Source organism: Anoplopoma fimbria, chromosome 21 (genome assembly GCF_027596085.1).
Source record: "Anoplopoma fimbria isolate UVic2021 breed Golden Eagle Sablefish chromosome 21, Afim_UVic_2022, whole genome shotgun sequence".
In the NCBI taxonomy this organism is placed as follows: Eukaryota; Metazoa; Chordata; class Actinopteri; order Perciformes; family Anoplopomatidae; genus Anoplopoma; species Anoplopoma fimbria.
The window spans coordinates 16067288-16085734 of record NC_072469.1 but is presented as its reverse complement, the minus strand read 5'-3'; the positions used below and the strand labels follow the sequence as shown (position 1 = coordinate 16085734).

At 38.6% G+C, this 18447-nt stretch overlaps 3 protein-coding genes across 7 annotated transcripts; 1 reads left to right on the top strand and 2 right to left on the bottom strand.

Annotated features, from left to right (window-relative positions):
* Positions 1-949: 949 nt before the first annotated feature.
* Positions 950-9143, bottom strand: garem (GRB2 associated, regulator of MAPK1). 4 transcript variants are annotated; one of them, XM_054622844.1, is made up of 6 exons: positions 8818-9143; positions 7282-7422; positions 6883-7013; positions 5524-6750; positions 4431-4585; positions 950-4152 (listed from the first exon to the last, which is right to left on the bottom strand). In XM_054622844.1, exons 1-6 carry the CDS (start codon positions 8936-8938, stop codon positions 3309-3311), a joined length of 2619 nt encoding a protein of 872 aa, XP_054478819.1. In that variant the 5' UTR covers positions 8939-9143; the 3' UTR covers positions 950-3308. The 4 variants fall into 4 exon arrangements, with proteins under 4 accessions (XP_054478819.1, XP_054478820.1, XP_054478822.1 ...); XM_054622845.1 differs by having other exon boundaries at positions 950-4149; XM_054622847.1 differs by having other exon boundaries at positions 5524-6726.
* Positions 9144-9676: 533 nt separating this feature from the next.
* Positions 9677-14608, top strand: ncf2 (neutrophil cytosolic factor 2). Its single transcript, XM_054623032.1, has 15 exons — positions 9677-9894; positions 10132-10214; positions 10414-10522; positions 10869-11003; positions 11494-11601; positions 11761-11820; positions 11970-12013; positions 12367-12508; positions 12672-12737; positions 12939-12993; positions 13101-13141; positions 13297-13445; positions 13541-13652; positions 13908-14025; positions 14131-14608. Exons 1-15 carry the CDS (start codon positions 9721-9723, stop codon positions 14220-14222), a joined length of 1488 nt encoding a protein of 495 aa, XP_054479007.1. The 5' UTR covers positions 9677-9720; the 3' UTR covers positions 14223-14608.
* dph2 (diphthamide biosynthesis 2) lies at positions 14378-18192 on the bottom strand. Of its 2 annotated transcripts, none has more exons than XM_054623033.1 (7): positions 18112-18192; positions 17492-17661; positions 17180-17292; positions 16510-16730; positions 15476-16165; positions 14652-14831; positions 14378-14505 (listed from the first exon to the last, which is right to left on the bottom strand). In XM_054623033.1, exons 2-7 carry the CDS (start codon positions 17639-17641, stop codon positions 14378-14380), a joined length of 1482 nt encoding a protein of 493 aa, XP_054479008.1. In that variant the 5' UTR covers positions 17642-17661; positions 18112-18192. The 2 variants fall into 2 exon arrangements, with proteins under 2 accessions (XP_054479008.1, XP_054479009.1); XM_054623034.1 differs by lacking the exon at positions 18112-18192 and adding an exon at positions 18007-18090.
* Between the last annotated feature and the right edge of the window lie 255 nt (positions 18193-18447).

Sequence of the window (18447 nt, the reverse complement as noted above, 5' to 3'; positions counted from 1 at the left end):
TCAACATATATGTTGTAACTCTAGGCCAACTGGGTGAAATACTGGGGCTTTTTTTTTTTTAAATCATTATAATTAGGGCTTCAAATATAAACCAGTTGTGAAAGTTGAGCCATAAAAAGCAGAACTGCAGTTCTCTTTGAACTGTGAGAAGTTAACCTGTGCGATGTAAGACAGGAAACAGAGACTGCAAGCCCTCAATAAAGCAGAACTGATGAAGTACTAACTGGTTCCTGAAATGCTTCAGATTGGATCTGCATTTTGTTACTAAACCCAGCAAACCTCTGCTGAGGACTTTATGCAATTTGCTGATTGATTTTGCAATATTTCTAGAGCCGTTTGGAATGCAACTGTATTAAATAAATGAATCTATAGAAAGTACTGATATAAACTTTGAACATTGAAATGCTAAGACAGCAATATTAAAAAGGAGCACCTTGTCATATTTGAGGAGCTGGGCCAATAAAATGTTTGTCAGTTTTGACATTTCATCAATTATTAAAATAGTTGCTAGTTAATTAACGGTTGTTTGTCTGATAATCAACTTTTGCAGCTCTAAAACCTAATAACACTTAGTCCCCTAAGAGTGCCAAAACAATACAGATCCTGTTTGTTTTTAGAGGTCATTAAAATCATTATGTTCATCACTTATCTGTATGTCTGCCTACATTGAAGCGGCATCTGTTAGCTGGATTTGTGTAGTTTATGATCATATTAACAGGTTATATTATACAAAAAGTATAATGTAGGATAATAACACTATCACCCTTATCAACGAATCATTTGCATTGCCTAATGTATCGTGTTGCTTAAGCACAGACCTCTTTCATAATCCAGGTTTTGTATGACATTGTTGTGCAACTGATTAAATGTGAAAACTTGAACTTCTTCCTGATTCCACATAAACAGCCCTGAACTGCTACTTAACTAAAAAAAAAGAAAAAACACAAACACCAGTTAATTCATTTTTAATACAATCAAAAATAGGGGAAACAAAACTTAATTCAAAGATAGCTGTCCATAACTCAAGATTTCAATAATGCTCACAAATAATGCTGTCAAAACCCAGTGTCACAGTCATTTTCACTCCTTTTGCACATGTGCTAATTATTAAGGTGGGTTGACAGGCACCATCAACATGGAACACCGATTAGTGTTAACTGCTTGATGATGGTGTATTCATGGGACTGGGCCAGTTGTTGTAGTGTGTTCACAGTTTATATCTCAGAGGTATCCATGTAAAATGACTGACTTAAAATAATTCCTTTTGCATGCACTATTTTCTATTTGTAGTTATTTCAATATGCATAATACTTAATGGCCTTGCATTATCACTCCCTGGGTTAGTTGTTCCTTCCCATGGTCTCTTTGGATGGCCATGTCTATTGCATAGTACATTAATCATCATTTAATAACATTGTCGAGGGAAACATGAATTCCTCATGAAGAGAATCTGGAAAATTACCTGAACACATGGCTTATTAACATTATTCTTTTTGGTCACTGCCCATGTAGAGTGACTGAGGCTTGCAGGGATTTTCTTACCTCATGATCAATGTTTTTTGAATTCATGGATTCATAAACCCAACTAGAAAGCAAGATGTACAGAAAGTAAAAGAAAAAGAACAGCAATTTGAACATAAGCTTGTTTTTCAATACAATTAATTTCAACATTAGTATTCACTTTCTTTAAAAAAAAAAAATCACATTAAATTTTCATTTACATACAAAATATATCAAGTAAAATATGTAACAACCCACTGCAAAAAAGTGTCAGGGGGAAAAATCAACAGCTGTTGGCCAACAGATCAGTCCTGGGTTGTAGAAAGGCTGTTGTTGCTAAGGCACCTTCATAGATCAGCCATACCAACAGTCTGAAAATAACTAATCTGCATATTTTGCATTATGTTAAATACTGCATAAATAAATCAACTCTGATTCAAGGCTACAGAGAAAATGTTTGGTACCAATAGAAGCCAATATTTCATTTAAGCAGATCATTTTCAATTTTAGCTTACATGCCTCTCGGGGCATGGGGAAATACACGCTTAACATCATTCCCCCATGTTCAGGTTGAGGCGTTTATGTAAGAAGATATTCTCAAGACAAAAAGACTGGCTAAATGAAAATGTTAAGCCAAAGTGAAACATTATATATATTAAGGTCAATGGGTTAAGGCGCAGAAAAGCTATTTTTTTTATATAGTTTCTAGCATTAGAGCACACGTACAATACATACAATGAGAACAAAGGAGAAGTACCATTTTAGTTTTGAAAAAGCGTGTAGTGCATTCACTCTCTACGTAGACACTTTTCTTATATAGGTTTATATTTAATGACTTTAGCTGCAATTAATGATTCTGAAATCTACCAAAGTGCATGATGCATAATTTGTATTTTATGTAGAATGTCATGGTCCATCACCTCTGTTGGTTATTTCCATGTAAGTTTGAGAGAAAGGATATCTATTTGTCAGGCCCCAGTCAGTCTTCTTTTGCAACAGATAATCTCTAAACAGTTTTCTTTTTTTTTTTTTTTTAAAGCAGAGATGTTTAAAGTCAAAGCAATTAGCAATCAAGTTGAATTCAACTTTAGATTAAAAAGGCATCAAATAGAAATAAGACCTTGCATGAGTAGAGTTATAAATCTGACATCTTGTTGCACATGGTACTGACTTCATTCAACAGGAGTGAATTAGTTCCACTGTTTCTGTTGACATCACATCCCGGACTTAGTCAAAATAGTGCATACTTCATATATCACTAACTGCATAACTATATAATTGCAAGTTTGGGAAGCAAGCTTTTTCTTGGTTTCCAAATTCAGCCAAATGTCAAATTGTGTATCACCTACAAAAGTTTTTACATTGTTTTTTAATATGGTAAATAAACAGCATATACCATAGTACATCATCTGCGCTCTAGAAATCCTGGAAATAGCTTCTGATTCAAGTTGTGGTATCATCTTTAAGGAATGGTACAACGTCTTCATTAAGCAAATCTCTTGTCACATCAGTGTTTTCCTTTACATTTGTTGGATTAAATTAGGATTCATGTGATGACATGACCACTAGAAGGCTGTGGGCAAAAAAAGTACATAGTAGGCAACATGAAAACGTCTCCATGAAAGTGCCAAATGGTTTCATTCAGTAAGTAAGTAGCAGTCACAGACTTTAAGTCCCCACAATATAGTAACAAAGACATAAATTCATATTACACAAAAAGAAACTCTTTGTGGCCTGGTGTGCATAGCATATATACTGAAAGCATGACTCTCTGCTTTATAACAGAACTTAGTGTCATATACTGTTAGCTATATCTTGGGCCTCCACCCATTTATGAACTGCATGAGTTTCTTTACCTGCAGTTTGCTTAGCTTGAAGTCCTCTGACAAAATCTCCTCAGTGAGCTGCAGGAGTAAATTCCCATCAATCTTCTCAGACACAAAAAGAGAAACAATGTCATCTGGCAGGCCAATAAACCGAAGAGATTTGGACACCTCCTCAATAGAAAGGCCAGCCAGACTGGACGGGGGCTGCCACTGTGCAGTGGGGGGAAAGGATGGTGAGTTATGAGTTAATAAGTCTTTTGTGCCCTGCTCATGTTGAGTAAGTGAGCAGTTGGCATTTTCCAGCTCACTGTCACAGACAGAGCCTGACTGCAAATCAGTGCTCTCCTGTACGGCATTAGATTTTGGTGTTCTCGGTGGTAAGATGGGGCAAGAGAGGCTCTGCTTGGTGTTAGATTCTTCTATTGGCTTGTCCCTGTACATTTCTGAGTTGTAACTTGAGGATTTAGTGCAGAATTGATTCAGAGAAGCTTTCTGCAACATGAAGTCCTTACTGCTGTGTGCGTGCTCTTGGGCATCAAAGTCAACCAGGCTGGTTGTACAGGTTTTTGGGGTGCTTAGGGATCTTTTTCTGGGGTAACTGTAGTAACTTCGACAGCTGGCTGGTAGAAATTCCTCCATGCTGTGCGATTCTCCTCCACTGAAATGATTTGGCCAAGACAACCTGGAGGACATCATATCCGAAGGCAGGCTACCACAGGGCACCGTAGCGTTTGGCTCAGTGCTGTTGGATTTAACCCATTTACAAGGGTAGCACACTCGGCTTGGCTCTTGTGTGTCGGCCGCCTCTTGCTCAGATGCTCCACTACTGATGGAAAAGAATAAAATTAATTTGGGGTTATAAAGCAACCCTTCTTGTAGACCTCATCATATGAGTTCGACATATTTCACATTTCAAACAAAAACTTGACTGTTACCGAATGGGGGTAAAGAAAAGAAAAGAGTTGAACAAAAAAGGAAGAAATACCTACACAACATTGTTTTCTATAACTATGAAATGTCAGCATGTCCTGCTTTTTTCTTTCTATTTTTAATTTGGGTGTAATTGCTGTCAAAATGTTGCTATGAAATGGCACCAGTTCTTACATGTTGTGGAGACCAGAAGAATAATAGGAGAGGGTTGGACTTGGAGACCGAGTCTCTTGCTGCCGTGGTTTAGACAGGATGGGCACCGATGGCATCTGTTTCAAACTTCGTGGAGGAATTGGTGGGGCATTCAAAAGACGGCATTCTTCCTTCACCTAGAAAGGAAAAGAACTGACTTTGAAACTGAAGGCAAATTTAACACATTATTTTTTCAGTAAAACTAAAAGGTGTCAGACAGTGCTTTAAATTATAATTTTCACGAAATCAAACCCTTTGTTTTACCATTCATGGTCTGCAATTCATCTGCAATAGCCATTCATTTATTTACATTCAGTAATTCTCTCTGTATAATAATTTTTATTGGTAGTGGCAGAGTCCATCATTCCCACTGCCGCATTCAGATTGCCTTCCTTAGCCCGAGGCATTTAAAGGAAAACAATCTATCCATAAAATCCAGTGCAATCTCATCTTGTTCACAACAGCCTCAAAGTCAGTCCCTCTTAAGTTACAAACTGAACATCCTGCTGCTTCACATTAGAAAAGCTTTTAACCAGCAAAGCACAGGGTGACTTTTATTGTGAAGCAGCCACCGGGAACACAATGTATTTGTCACCACAATCAACACTAAATTGCAACCTGGCAACATGGCATGCAGGGCAACTTTCTATCAGAAATCATGACCTTTCAAAGCAACGGTCATTTCCTGCATTGATTTCAACAGGGGGGGTATTCTTATTTTTTCCAGCAGAATAGCGATAAGGAACAGACACAGTGACCTGTTGAAGATGAAGAACGGCAGGCTGCACATCTCCAACTCAGCAAGTTAACCAACTTTACTGTGGCCATCTGTAGTATGGAAAAATACTTGCGCTGTGCATAGTATTAAATCAGAATCGCGTTTTTTTTTCTTCTTCGAATGACTGCTTTATTAAAACAATGTGAGTTTGTTTAGTTGCACTGTAATCTAATACACCAGTTGTCTCGGTTCTGTTTCTGACAAAGAAGCCACTGTTTGCTTTAGTCTTAAACTGCAATTGCTGTTACCACAGTAACCTTAAGGATTACAACTTTAAGTATGATAGATTATACTCACAGCTTCAGACTTGGGTGGAACTGGTGGTGGAGTAAGAGACACATCTAAACTGGGTGTTGCACCAAGAGGAGAAGTCACTTGGTATGACAGGGCTGCTGTTGTACTACAGCCATTGTTGATGCCTCGAGTTCCCTCGCTTAAAGAAGGTTTTGGGATCTGACCTCTCAGATGATCCAACCACAGCTCCTCATAAGGAACGTCCGACTTGTTGAGGGCTGGTTGTTGGCTTGTGCTCTCCATCAGATCGGGGAAAAAGTGTTCATTTTCTCCTGATTCTGAAGGGATGCTGTCAGAGGGCAGAAGAGTCCAATCTCCACATAGTGTCATACAGCCCTGCAAATTGACCTCGCTGTTACCGTGCAGGTTGCTGCCGTACACACACACGGACAGTCGGTGGAAGGACTGGGTGAGCTCATCCCGGGCGTAAGTTAAAGAGCTGGGAATCTGCATTTGATTGGGACAACCATTGGAGCTGCTGCTGCATCCGCTGTTTCCACTGCAACTGCCATTCCCACTGCTTTTCTTAGGGCTCTTCCCATCGTCGTTCCAGTCTGTCCGCACATCCCGGACGGCGCGAGAATAGTCGTCTATGTCAAACTGCTCCTGGCAAAAGGAGAACCAGCGATGTACCATAGTTTCTAGCCACAACTCTCCTTGCAGCAGTTCTTCTGGAATAATAAATCTAGGCATGGCCATATGAAAGGGAAAATGGATGGGGATAATTTTGTTGCTTCGCAGAATGCAGCACACAACCACCGTCTTCGTCTGAATGTTGACCAATTTGTAGCGATGACCCTCACGGATGAGGTGGAGGTCGTGCTGGTTGCGGGGTGGACTGCTGGGTACTGTGACGTTGACAGGGAGACGGGTTTTCTCCACAATGTTTCTGATGATGTGCTCGCCGTCCTGCATCTGAAGCTCCAGTGGACTACAGGTGCTGAACCTGCCTTTGCACTGGAAAGGCAGGCTGATGCTCTCATTGGTGCGATGGTTCATGCAGATCAAGCAGGGCATCTTGCTTCGACCAATCTTGCTGATGGAGTTTAGCTTCCCAATCTTCTTAAAAATTGTGTTGAACCTTGATTTTTCTTTGGAGGTCTTGGCGTAGAGGATCTCAGCCTGGCCCATTAATGTCAGTTCATCACCGGTGCTTAGTGTTATGTTGTAAACTTCGGTATCTTCATTGCATTCCCCTGAAGCCATCTGTGAAAAGACGACATATGGTATCTGATGTCAGAATTGGAAATCAGAGTTATTGAGAGGTTTATAACATGGTATAAATATTCCAGAAATAGACTACTTTCAATTAACAAAACAGAATCCAGAACCCAAAAATTCCCTATAACAAATTAGATGTACCTTAACATTGAAAATTATTTCTTCCATGACGTAAACCCTTTCAGGGAATGCTTTGGCCACCTCCTCGACGCTGTTGAAGTACTGCACAGGCTCCTTGACATCTCTGTCCTGCTCCAGTAGCTTAAACTGACCTGAAACAGGAAAAAACATATCAATGCCACCAACTGGATCAAGCACGATGGTCATATTTGTCAAGTATTTCAGACATTCCAGAAAATTCTGATTCAACAGAGTATCACTTTGAGCTACACCAATGTAAACAAATAGCACTCTCCATGCCTCATCGTTGACTGATATTTATTTAACCTTTTTTTGGTTTAAAACATACAAAGATACATCATCAAAACAAAATGTAAAGCAAATTCAAGAGCATTGAGCATCCCCCCAGATGTAGCTCACCTTCATAGTGTACTGGGATCTCTATTTTGGGCCCAATGACATAGTGTCCCTCCTCCAGACTGTGAGCAGTAATAGTCGTCCACTGACGGCAGGAATGAATCAAGAGGTAGTCATTGTCTCTGAGCCCTTCAACCAGCTGGCCTGCAGAAGTGAAAACAAAAAACAGAACACAGATTTTACCTTTCAAATAAATATTGTAATACCGCAAGGTAGTAGACAAAATATCAATTGTACATCATTAAATCTAACAAACTGTCAGAATAACTTCTGTTGTACTAATGCCCCTTTTGCACAATCATAAACGTATGTCATAAGACATCAGAACCGCAAAATGTAAAAAATTAATAGTAAAATGTTGTTGTTGAAATATTAAGTATGATATCTCAGACACTGATGGTCTAGGTTTTATTGGAGTTATGATATATCTAGTCAATGTGGCTCAGCATCGATTGTATAAATTGGCCTGATTAGTGTGTGGGTCAGCAATATTTATATTTTAACATCCAACATTTTTTCTATGATTATCCCAAACAAAGTCAGTATCCTAAAAAAATGCCATGATTACTCTGTCCTTCCTTTTATACCACTTGTCAGCCTCCCTGGCTGCTCCACTCAGGCCAAAGCATTGGATTAGTCAGCACTCCTAAATCCCTATCCTCCAATGACAGATGCCTTAATCCATTCCTCTCTAAAAAAGCAAGCACTCCAATCTAAAAGCACAATACACCACCACTATTCTACATGGGACACTTGGCAGAATTTGACAGAAATTGGGAAGATCTCACAATGGCTTCATATTTACAGTACATAACATAAAATACATGCTTATGTTATTACACAACTGTTGGGCAAAACCGCTGATGTAGAGGTAAATTCCCTGACCCCATAATACAGTCATTTGTAATTTTGTTCTACGTTCACCTACATGTCAGTTTACTGTATCATCTTGTATTGTTTTTGCCTAAATGAGTATCTCATTTTACCCAGTGTAAGATCAGCCTTGATTGAACAATTAAGTTGACTCCTCCTGCTACAATTGTCCCTTATAGCTCTGCCATTGCCCTCACTTTTTATATAAAAATGGCAACACACTGCAAATGTGCCTTTACAGTAGAATTACATGCACACATGTTTAACCAGTCACCATGTTGCACAATTAACAGTCTTCTGGTGCCTCAATATGTTGTCCCAAACTTGGCATACTACTGAAACAGTAGTAGTTGTATTCTAACCTACCTATCCTAGGTCACATGGCACAACACTGACTACCTTAGCAAACAGCATTATCTGGTGAGTCCACCAAAGATAAAAGCTTTAAAATAAAAGGGACACAACCTCAATCGTCAACAAATGTCAACCTTTTGCTCTGACTTGATACTTTTGTTGGGAATGAATACAATACGTCACAAAACCAGACGCTAAAAAGTTGGTTCCGTTTTTTGCGTTTGACTTACGTGAGTTTACCTTTAGCTGCTAACTAGTTAGCAACTTAGCAGCTAGCAAAAGAAAACTTAGTAGTGACAGCGAGTTACTGACCGTTATCCAGCTTGGCAATTTGAGGCAACCTATAAGCACTGACAAGTTGATCTAATGGCAAAGACGTGGTGCTCCATGTGACATCTTTTAAGTTGTTGTACAACATTGTTCCAAGGTCCATTTTGCTAGCTGACTGGGGAGCTAAGCTAGCAGTGTGTAAACACGGTCACAAAGGGCTACACACAGCTAACCAACTGCACAGTGCATCGACTCTCCATCTACAGCTGGATGTTTGGCACGTTTCTTATAGATCGTCGCATGTTTCCATCTGCCTACGTATCATTAAGGTCCGTGGTCTCATTGTGTAGCAGAGACATGTTTGTTTAGCTCGCAACGACTGCATCAGGGCGACTGGTCTCAGGTCAGCCTGCTGAATGACGGACATACGTCTCTGTTCTTTCACAATAAAAGCATCGTTTATATTGGGATACAGAAGAGGGCGAACACGGCCAAAACACACAAAACACGTCTGATGCTTTCTCAGGGAAATGTGTTTATTGCTTGCTGTATTTTTATTTTTAAAGTTGTTTATTCTAATCAAAAAAAAACAAAAAAAAACTCCACCAAGCGCTCCAGATTTAAGGCTTTTAAATCCATAAGGAAGAAAACACTTCATCAATTTCCAATTGCCTGTCTCTGTCTTTGTACTGATGATGGCTCTCCCATGTAAAACCTGTCATGGTCAAGGTGGGGAAGTAATATGGGGATGTATATAAACTCACACACACACACTCCAGACAAGTTAAGTGCCAGAAAACAACGATTGGGCCTTCAAACCTGGGGATGGTCTATATGCAAATGTGCAACAAAGACACTGTCATCACACTTCCTGAACTAGCTGGTACAAATCACAAGAGCTTCCTTAATTTGATCTACAGCTCAGTGTACTCCAAACCAGCGACAATGTCCTATGTGGACACTTTGCGCCAGTGGGACAATGCTGTAACTTGCGTTGACAGACAGGATTTGTCAGAGGCACTCAAGATTTTCCTGGCTATCCAAGAACCAAACTCCAAAATTTATTTTGACATTGGCTGTCTCCATCTTCTTAACCAAGACCTGGATGCTGCTGAAAAGGTATGTCTTGACGTGTTGTCGGTATAATGCAAGTCAAAACATGACACACAATTATCCACGTTTTCTATTTTGCAATAGTACTCATTAAATATTTTCATCTAGTTTGGATGAAAGCTGAGATGAAAAACTGTGATATAGTTGCAATCTGAAAGAGCAAGTCACTGAGAAAGGAGAAGTAGAGTTTACCATTTCTCCTTTCTTCTTGAGGAAGTCACTGTGTTTACTTGTGTTTCTCAGGCGTTTGATTGCAGCATAGGCAAGGATGAGCATCTGGCTGTTGCCTTCTTTCAAAGAGGGATGACGTTTTACAGAAAGAAGAGGCAAGCACGGAAGTCATCTACAATACAATGGCCACATTCATTTTTCATATTTAACGTTGTTTAAAAAAATACTCAACACAGTATGCTTTGAATATCATGAAATTTGATTCCTAGTCACTACTGTTTTTATTCGATTTTTTTATATTTTTTGTGGTTTATTACATGCAAAAATAATAAACTGGAATATTTACATTCAAAGGTATGAGGAGAGTTTAGCTGATTTCCAGCAAGCCTTCAAAGCACTAAGAGGCAACCAACTGATAGATTACAAAGCACTTGGTCTCAGATACAAATTATATGCATGTGAGGTAAGTATTCAAAACCATTCAATCATTTTTATAGGTTCTTGTAAAACCTCATTATTTAATTTACAAATATTTCTGTCTACCCCTCTCTATTTTGTCTACTACTGTCAAACAGTTGAGAGACATACATTACATACGTTTTTCTAATCTCTCCTAAATGCTAATTTAATGTTATGATGAACAAATGGTTCAAAATGTAGCTTTGCTGTTTTTATTTGACACTGTTGATGTTGGCTTTCAAAGTACAGTGTGACGCACTTTAACTCCTTAATAACATGTGGACTTCAAATGCCTGAGGGAATGAAACAGTGACATGCATCTGATGCAATATCAATGTTTCCTGTCTCAGGTTCTCCTCAATGTGGCTTTGGCTGAGGCTCAGCTGGGTCACTGGGAAAAAGCTCATGATAACCTTGTGAAGGCTCTCAACTACAAGACAGATACCAAGCTCAATATCATTGACAAAGCTCTGGATTCAGCCCTGGTCAGTTAACAAACATGCATACATACCTTCTTTTTTTTAACAGTCCTCACCCATTGCAAAATCTTGGAATTTTAAACATTGAAAAATTTGGTTCAGTTACTCAATATCTCTAAATGTAATCATATTTATGACAAAGAATGATATTTATTCAGCTGTGGTTCAGATATAAACAAACCCAGACTATTCAACTTTCTTTTTAAGATGGCCACTTTTAAGAGCGAAGTGATTCACCTACCCACAAATCAGAAAAGTTTTTTTTATGATTCTTTGCTTTACATTCTCTAGCCAGTGAACAATTGTTAATAAAGCCCCTTATCATCAAGTGTATTTGCAACTAAATATACATAAATATCAGTCAACGATGAGGCATGGAGAGTGCTATTTGTTTACATTGGTGTAGCTCAAAGTGATATTCTGTTGAATCAGAATTTTCTGGAATGTCTGAAATACTTGACAAATATAATCTGTTGCAATGTATTTTCACTAACAGAAACAGAAACTTTTCAAACCAGTCGAGTTCCCATCAAAAGTGCTATTCAAACCGAATAAGCACTATGTTGCTGAGCTGGAGAAGAAGGACTACCTGGGCAAAGCAAAGGTAACACCGCATTAGTAACAGCTGGTACTATATTATTCACATTCAATGTGATATCAGCTTTATTAAACTTCACCAGATAGCAGCTCGTCTAATTCACTAAAATGTCAATCACTTAATGCAATAATTACTTTCCATACATAACCTACATGCTATTTTCAGGTTGTTGCCTCAGTCGTTCCTCAGGATGCCTTCTCTGGATTTGCCCCCTTACAGCCACAGGTGACATATGGGCTCTTCTTTGGCAATAGAAACACAACAAAGACTATACAATCTTATGACAAAGAAATCATTGGGTTATTATTAACCTATTATGTTAAAGAGCTTCAGCTCTATTGATTGGATGCTGTGTTTCTGTTTACATCTGACAGGTTGAAGATGGTCCCACTTATCCAAAAGAACCTGAGGTTCTGAGGTACAACAGTAACTTTGAAGCAGTTATATTTAAAATATGTTAATACATTTTAATATAAAAAAAATAGTATTAGTTTACAGTTGTTCTATTTCAGCCTCGTTGCAGTAAAAAAAGGATTGCACATTACCTTATTACTTGGTGAGATCTTGTGATAGATGGTAGATAGATAGAAAAATAAGCTTTGAATGTGGAGAACAAATGGAAAAAATATCATTCAAATATATGAAATGTTGTGCTTTCATATTAGTAACATGTTGAGTCACTGTGTAGAGCTGTATTGTTGTACAGTAACATTCAAGACTAGTGTGCCAGCAGAGCTCTTGATGCTATGTGGATGTCTGCTGTCTTCACAGGGCTTTAGAAGGAGAACCCCACACTGTCCTGTTTGAGTTTGTTCCTGAGACCAGTGATGAGTTGGCTGTAGTTCCGGGCAATATTGTGTTTGTACTGCAGAAGGGTGCCGACAACTGGGCATCTGTGATCTTCAACGAAAGAGTAAGGCCACTACATACAGAATCTTAACAGCTGAAACCGCTATGCTAGTGTGTCTCTTAAGACCTCCAGTTGGCAATTATTTTGTTTGATGAAATATGCACATAAAACCATTATTCATGTTACTATCAATTCAGAGTATTCATCATTATCATTTTAATTATAGAGGGGACTTGTTCCTTACAATTACCTTGAACGTTTGGAGATCTCCTTGGCATCCAAACAGAACGAGGTGAGACATTTTTAAGACTTTAAAAGGTTTGTTTAATACATTATCAGTCGTCTTGTTTTACTGTTCTTAGCATACTCTGCAGTTCACTAAAATGGCAACTGGTGCAAATGTGGTGTTTGTTCAAGTTTTGTATTACGCAATAAGATCTTTATTTATTTTCTACTTGAATGGCATTATTTTGATGGTATAATTCATGGACAGGCAATACCTCAGCGTCCAAGTCGAGAACCACCCACCAGACCTCAGAGGAAACTAGGTAAACTCATCTGACACAAGTTTAGAAAACTATAATTACTACTGGCAACATTCTCTGATTGGTTCCTAATATCATGACCTTTGACCAACTCATTCTCTGTATCGAAGGTTCTACTCCTAGTGGGAACAGCAGTGGAGATTTACAAAAGGTATGCCGAATCAAATCCTCGATTTCTCCAGACATGCCCATGAGTATGATACACCTATAAACCACACAATGTTCCAACATGTAAAGTATTCAAGTGTTTTAGGGTGGATTTTCTGTTGATTTAATACCATCAATGTGTCCTTTCATTAATGGCAGGATATACGGCCTACTGACAACTTGTGTATTGTCAAGGTCCGTTTCACATTTAACTTTGCCGTCTCAGTACCACCTGGGTCTCCCTATGCAACACTGATTGAGAAAATCAGTAAGAAACTGAATCTCCCGCCTGCTGCAATTACTTTGAGGTAAGGTGCACATTAAAAAAAAATATTACAGTTAAATTGAAAAATTGTGTTACTGATAGAGAACAAAATTCAAACCTTTTTTTGGGGCGATTTAGTTTAACCTCCGAGGCAACGGAACAAAGTGTAATCAGCCCCAGCACAGAAATGGAAAGTGTGTGGAAACGTGCCAGTGGTCTGCGCATCACCTTGTGGTGTAACGCCAAAGAGGTAATTATCATGGTGGTACTGAAAAGTTAAAGAAGAACTTCGTGGAGTTTTTGTCTTTAAATATTGTTATATAGGAATTTATCATAGGAGCATTTCATTCTCCAGGTTACAGGCTACAATATCTTACTGTATTCACTAAGGGAAAGTTATACCATGTATCATGAAGCCAGTGCAAAACAAGTTTTTTTTTTTTTTATTTTAGTTATTATGAAATTGAGCAGTAAATGATCATCGATATGCATTTTGTGTTTTTAGCAAACTGATGGAAATCCAAAGAGCGAGATTCACTTTGTGGCACTTCATTCCTATGAGTCATCAAACCCAGAGGATCTCAACTTTCAGCAAGGCGATAAAATCAAATTACTCTCTAAAGGTGAGACTCCTATCTTTTTGCCATATGGATCACAAAAATATTTAAAAAAAAACGTATTTGTCTGAGAAATATGATTCTAATTAATAATTTCTTATTTTCCTTTAGTTAACCAGGATTGGTTTGAAGGGCAACGTAATGGGAACACTGGTATATTTCCTGCATCCTTTGTGGAAGAAGCTCCTGTCAATGGCCAGTAATTGAAATAAATACACGTAAACAAACAAGAAGCTAGAGCCAGTACTCCAGCTCTGTGGCTGACGCTGAAAAGTAGTCAGGAACCCCCTTACCAAAACCAATAAAGAATCAATTACATTTAATAATCAGGGTCTACATATTGTTCATTGATGCATCATCATGGAGACGTTGTTTCATCTTCATAGGCAATAGCTATGCCTCTCCTGCCCTCTACTGCCTTCACCACAGGTGTCTCTCCCAACATCTGCTCTAAGCCACGCCAGCTTCGCTCTGCCAGAAAAGATGCTGAAAAGAGAAAGCAAAATGTGTTTTGTTTGATTCAGCAATTATTGTACGTGTGCAGAAATCTACAATAAACTTATGGATGCATGAAAAATGAATTCAAACAGTGTCTTATGTGCAGCATGTTTGAGTTTGTGACCGTCTCATACCAGCTGAGTTGGTGTTGGCTACAGTCAGGGTTTGGTTCCTGAGGACCACGGAGGAGCCAAATGAAGACACTGCAGGCTCACTGCTCAACAGATTATGGCTTCGCAGAGCTCCTGTGATTAAAGACACGTCAGGCTCATCGCCCTCCTCCTGCTCGGCCAGAGGCACATGACTCTGTCCACCTGATGAAAGTTTGAGATAAAAAGTAGAAATAAGATGTAGCAAAAGAGTTCTACTGCCTTCACTAGGCTACTGGTGATATATATACACATATATATATATACATCACATATTCGTAAAAATATAGTAGGCTCAACAAGTCTGGATATTAAATATAAAACTGTATTTAAATTAAGCAAATTATGGAGGTTGAGAAAGGGCTGAATTTTATATTTCACTTCTCAAAAATGCAAAAACCTACCCTAATATCTATTCTATATAAGTGTTGGTACAAATCCTTTCATCATTAACAATTAAAAGGGGAAAAGCATAACAAATTTAAGATGGAGTTATCTACTCAAAAACATATATTGATTGAATTATAATAATATTCCTTGTAGCCACCAATGCACATTTTAGAAGGGGAATTAGAAAACTTCCACATCTTTGTACAACTTAAGCTATGCATGTCTACTTTTTAATAAAGCCCACATAAAAGACTCAACTTGAATTATAATATATTTGCAAATTTTACATGATACATAAATATAAATAACACTGAATCACTTTATTGTATATCTTTATAATACTATATAGATCTACATCATAATTTCCATGCATAGGAGTTGATTTAGGACTTTCTGACGTGTATAAATCTGAATCTGACCTGGTAGGAGATGTCGAAAGTCTGTGACATATTCCTCTGACCACTCCCTCTTCTTGTTGCAGGCCACCTCCATCTCAAATGGCGTTACTACAGGTTTATAGAACTCACTTGAGTCCAGCAGTGAGTTCTCGGGACACGCAATTAACACAAAAATGTCAATTTCAAGAAAGTTTGCTAGTTTGGGAACGTTCAGTTTCCCCATGGCAAACACATAGCTCTTCTTGCCAGCTCCTCGGATGGTCTCCTTTAACTGCTGGATGATGCTGAGGTAGTCGGCCACCCCAAGTGTGCCAACTACGATGCCAACCACATTAGCATCTTTGGCCCTTTCTATAGCGTAATATCGCTTCATCAGAGCACGGTTGATACTCACTGACTCAGTTCTGCCAGTCACTTTTATGGGGTCAAAAGAACAAAATGAGCAGCGGTTCCACGTCATCATGAAGTTGTTCAGCGTTGCTCCCTCCTGACCTACAAAGAACATGCTGTAATCCTTGATGCTTAAACCACTTTTCAAGGAGAACCGCCTTCCAAACTGATAAAAGATCTGGCCGTTGTCTCCCTCTGACAGACGGGTCTGGTCATGCTGACTTTTAATCCCTCCGTGACTGTAACACCGCTCGCCCTCCACAACAAGTTCTGATACGACAATATTTGGATACTCTGGCAACAGTAGTGTCAGAAGATCATCTGAAATATAAAAAAACACATTGTATTCAGTCACTGAGAGGAAACATTTAACAAACCTGTATTAAGCTAAGATGTGGATCTGCAAGATTTCAATATTTTCTACCTAAACTCTAGATGTGGTTAATATGACTTAACTGGAATTCATATTTTTTAGTACACTGATAGGTATATTAACAAAAAACAATTTGTCCCATATTCATCTTAAAGCTGTCACATTTTCTTGAAGAATTACACATCATGATTTAAAGATGAACCGTTAGATAAACATGAATAACTACAACAACAATATAATGGAATAAATATAAATGATATCTTTCATACATCAGATAAGAAGAATAGCTTACTGATAGCATGAACATAGTTGACATCATAGAGGATGACGACGTGACTCTGTGTGTCAGGGTGGAGTTCTCTGAAGGCAGAGCTGCACTTCTCAAGGTCCACCGGTCTTCGCTCAAAGATGTAAATCAGTGGCAGCCTCTTAGACGGACTGAGGCAAGCGCTGCCGTAGTGCACAATGCAGTTGGCTCCAATGTGTTCTGCAGCCACCTCGTCCACACAGCAACTGCTCAAGAGAATCCAAAACCACCAACACCTTTATCAAAGCATTTCACTTTGCAAAACATCTCATTTAAACTCACAGTGGAGCAGCTAAAGCTGGTATTTTCAGGTACAACAAGCCACTGTACTAAGGCATATTATCATGCATGTTGATGATTAACAGATCAATAAAATAAAAAAAGAATGAAAATGTCAAAAGCTTATTATCATCACTTAGTAAATCAGTGTGAGAAAAGCTGTTTGAAATTCAAAATAGCATGTGTGTGCTGTATGAAATATTGTAAAGGATTTAGTGTCTATGTCTTTTTCAGATACGCCAGAAAAGGTACAACTGGCCACTGCTTTTTCACCTCACTTAGCATCAAGAATCGAAGCACTAAAAATGACATAATTGTGTAGGCAATGCATAGTTAAACCACGTAAGACTTTTTTCTGCTAAACCTGATGAGTTACCTGCCATAGGATGTATCTCCCAAAATGAACGGCTTAGCATTACTGATTCTCTCAATCTCCACTGCTACTGCAACTGAATCCACCAGCAGCTCATCGGGAAACTGCAGCGCAACCTGTGCACAAAAACATCTTAGACCATTAAACCCGCTCAAAAGTTCATATGACATTCCTGCAAAGGGATTTTGCTGCTTAACTGAAAACCTTATTATACAGCTTATTAACAGGAATTGTGTTTGTCCTTTCATGCTTTTATATACAAATGAGCTTATTGATTTACATGACTAAATGTATACATATAAAGTATGTCCTCACCTTTTCAAACTGATGCTCCCTGATGAAGTCGCAGGTCTCCTTGATCTGATACAGCTCTTCAAGTTTCTCCAGAGGGGTACTCGTCTTCACTGTGACGTCCACCACACGCTGAATTACAGTTTCCGAGCTGCTGCTGAATGCGTCAGCCATTGTTGCATAGTAAACAGTGCCTGTAAACATTGAATAATAACCCATATTACAGCATATCAGGTGGTGACAACGCAGCCCAGCTATGGAAAAAATAACTTACATTTCCAAAATCCTTAATGGTTCACTGTGCCAGCGTAGAATACATCTGATTGAACCATAGTACTGAACTAAAGTCGTTATATATACATATAGCATTATATTTACGTTAACCCACGCAGAGTACAGGCAAGTATTACATTTAGAAATGGCTGTTATGAAGCAAAACTGTAGCCAACCACTTCAAAACATTTTCATGGGGAAATTGTAGTCTTTTCTTACAAGATAACGACACCTATCTTGCAAAATGTACACAAACCATCAGTTACCTGCTATGACGTTACTTTGGTTCCGCCTGTTAGCTGGTCTGTGTTTAATGAGTCACAAACTATCATTCATAAACTTACATATACAATGCATAAATGTAAACTCACAATTGTATGTAGTGTTGATAGTTGTTGGCGGATAAGCGCGTATTTCACATCTACACACGTGTCGGAAGTGGAGAACACATCCTTCATTAGGACAAGCACTTCCAGTTCAGAAGTTTTTCAAAATAAGAGCTAGGGTACACTGACTATGACATGCCTTGTCAGCTGCGTATTTTCCTGAAATTATCTACCTCAAGACAACTCATATTTCTACTCAGCTCACCCCTGACATCATTAAAAAACTATTACAATCACTACTAGAACTTGCTCACTTTTCCACATTACTGAGTTGCAGTACACACATATCACATGTTATGTTAGTCCACTGTAAGGATTATC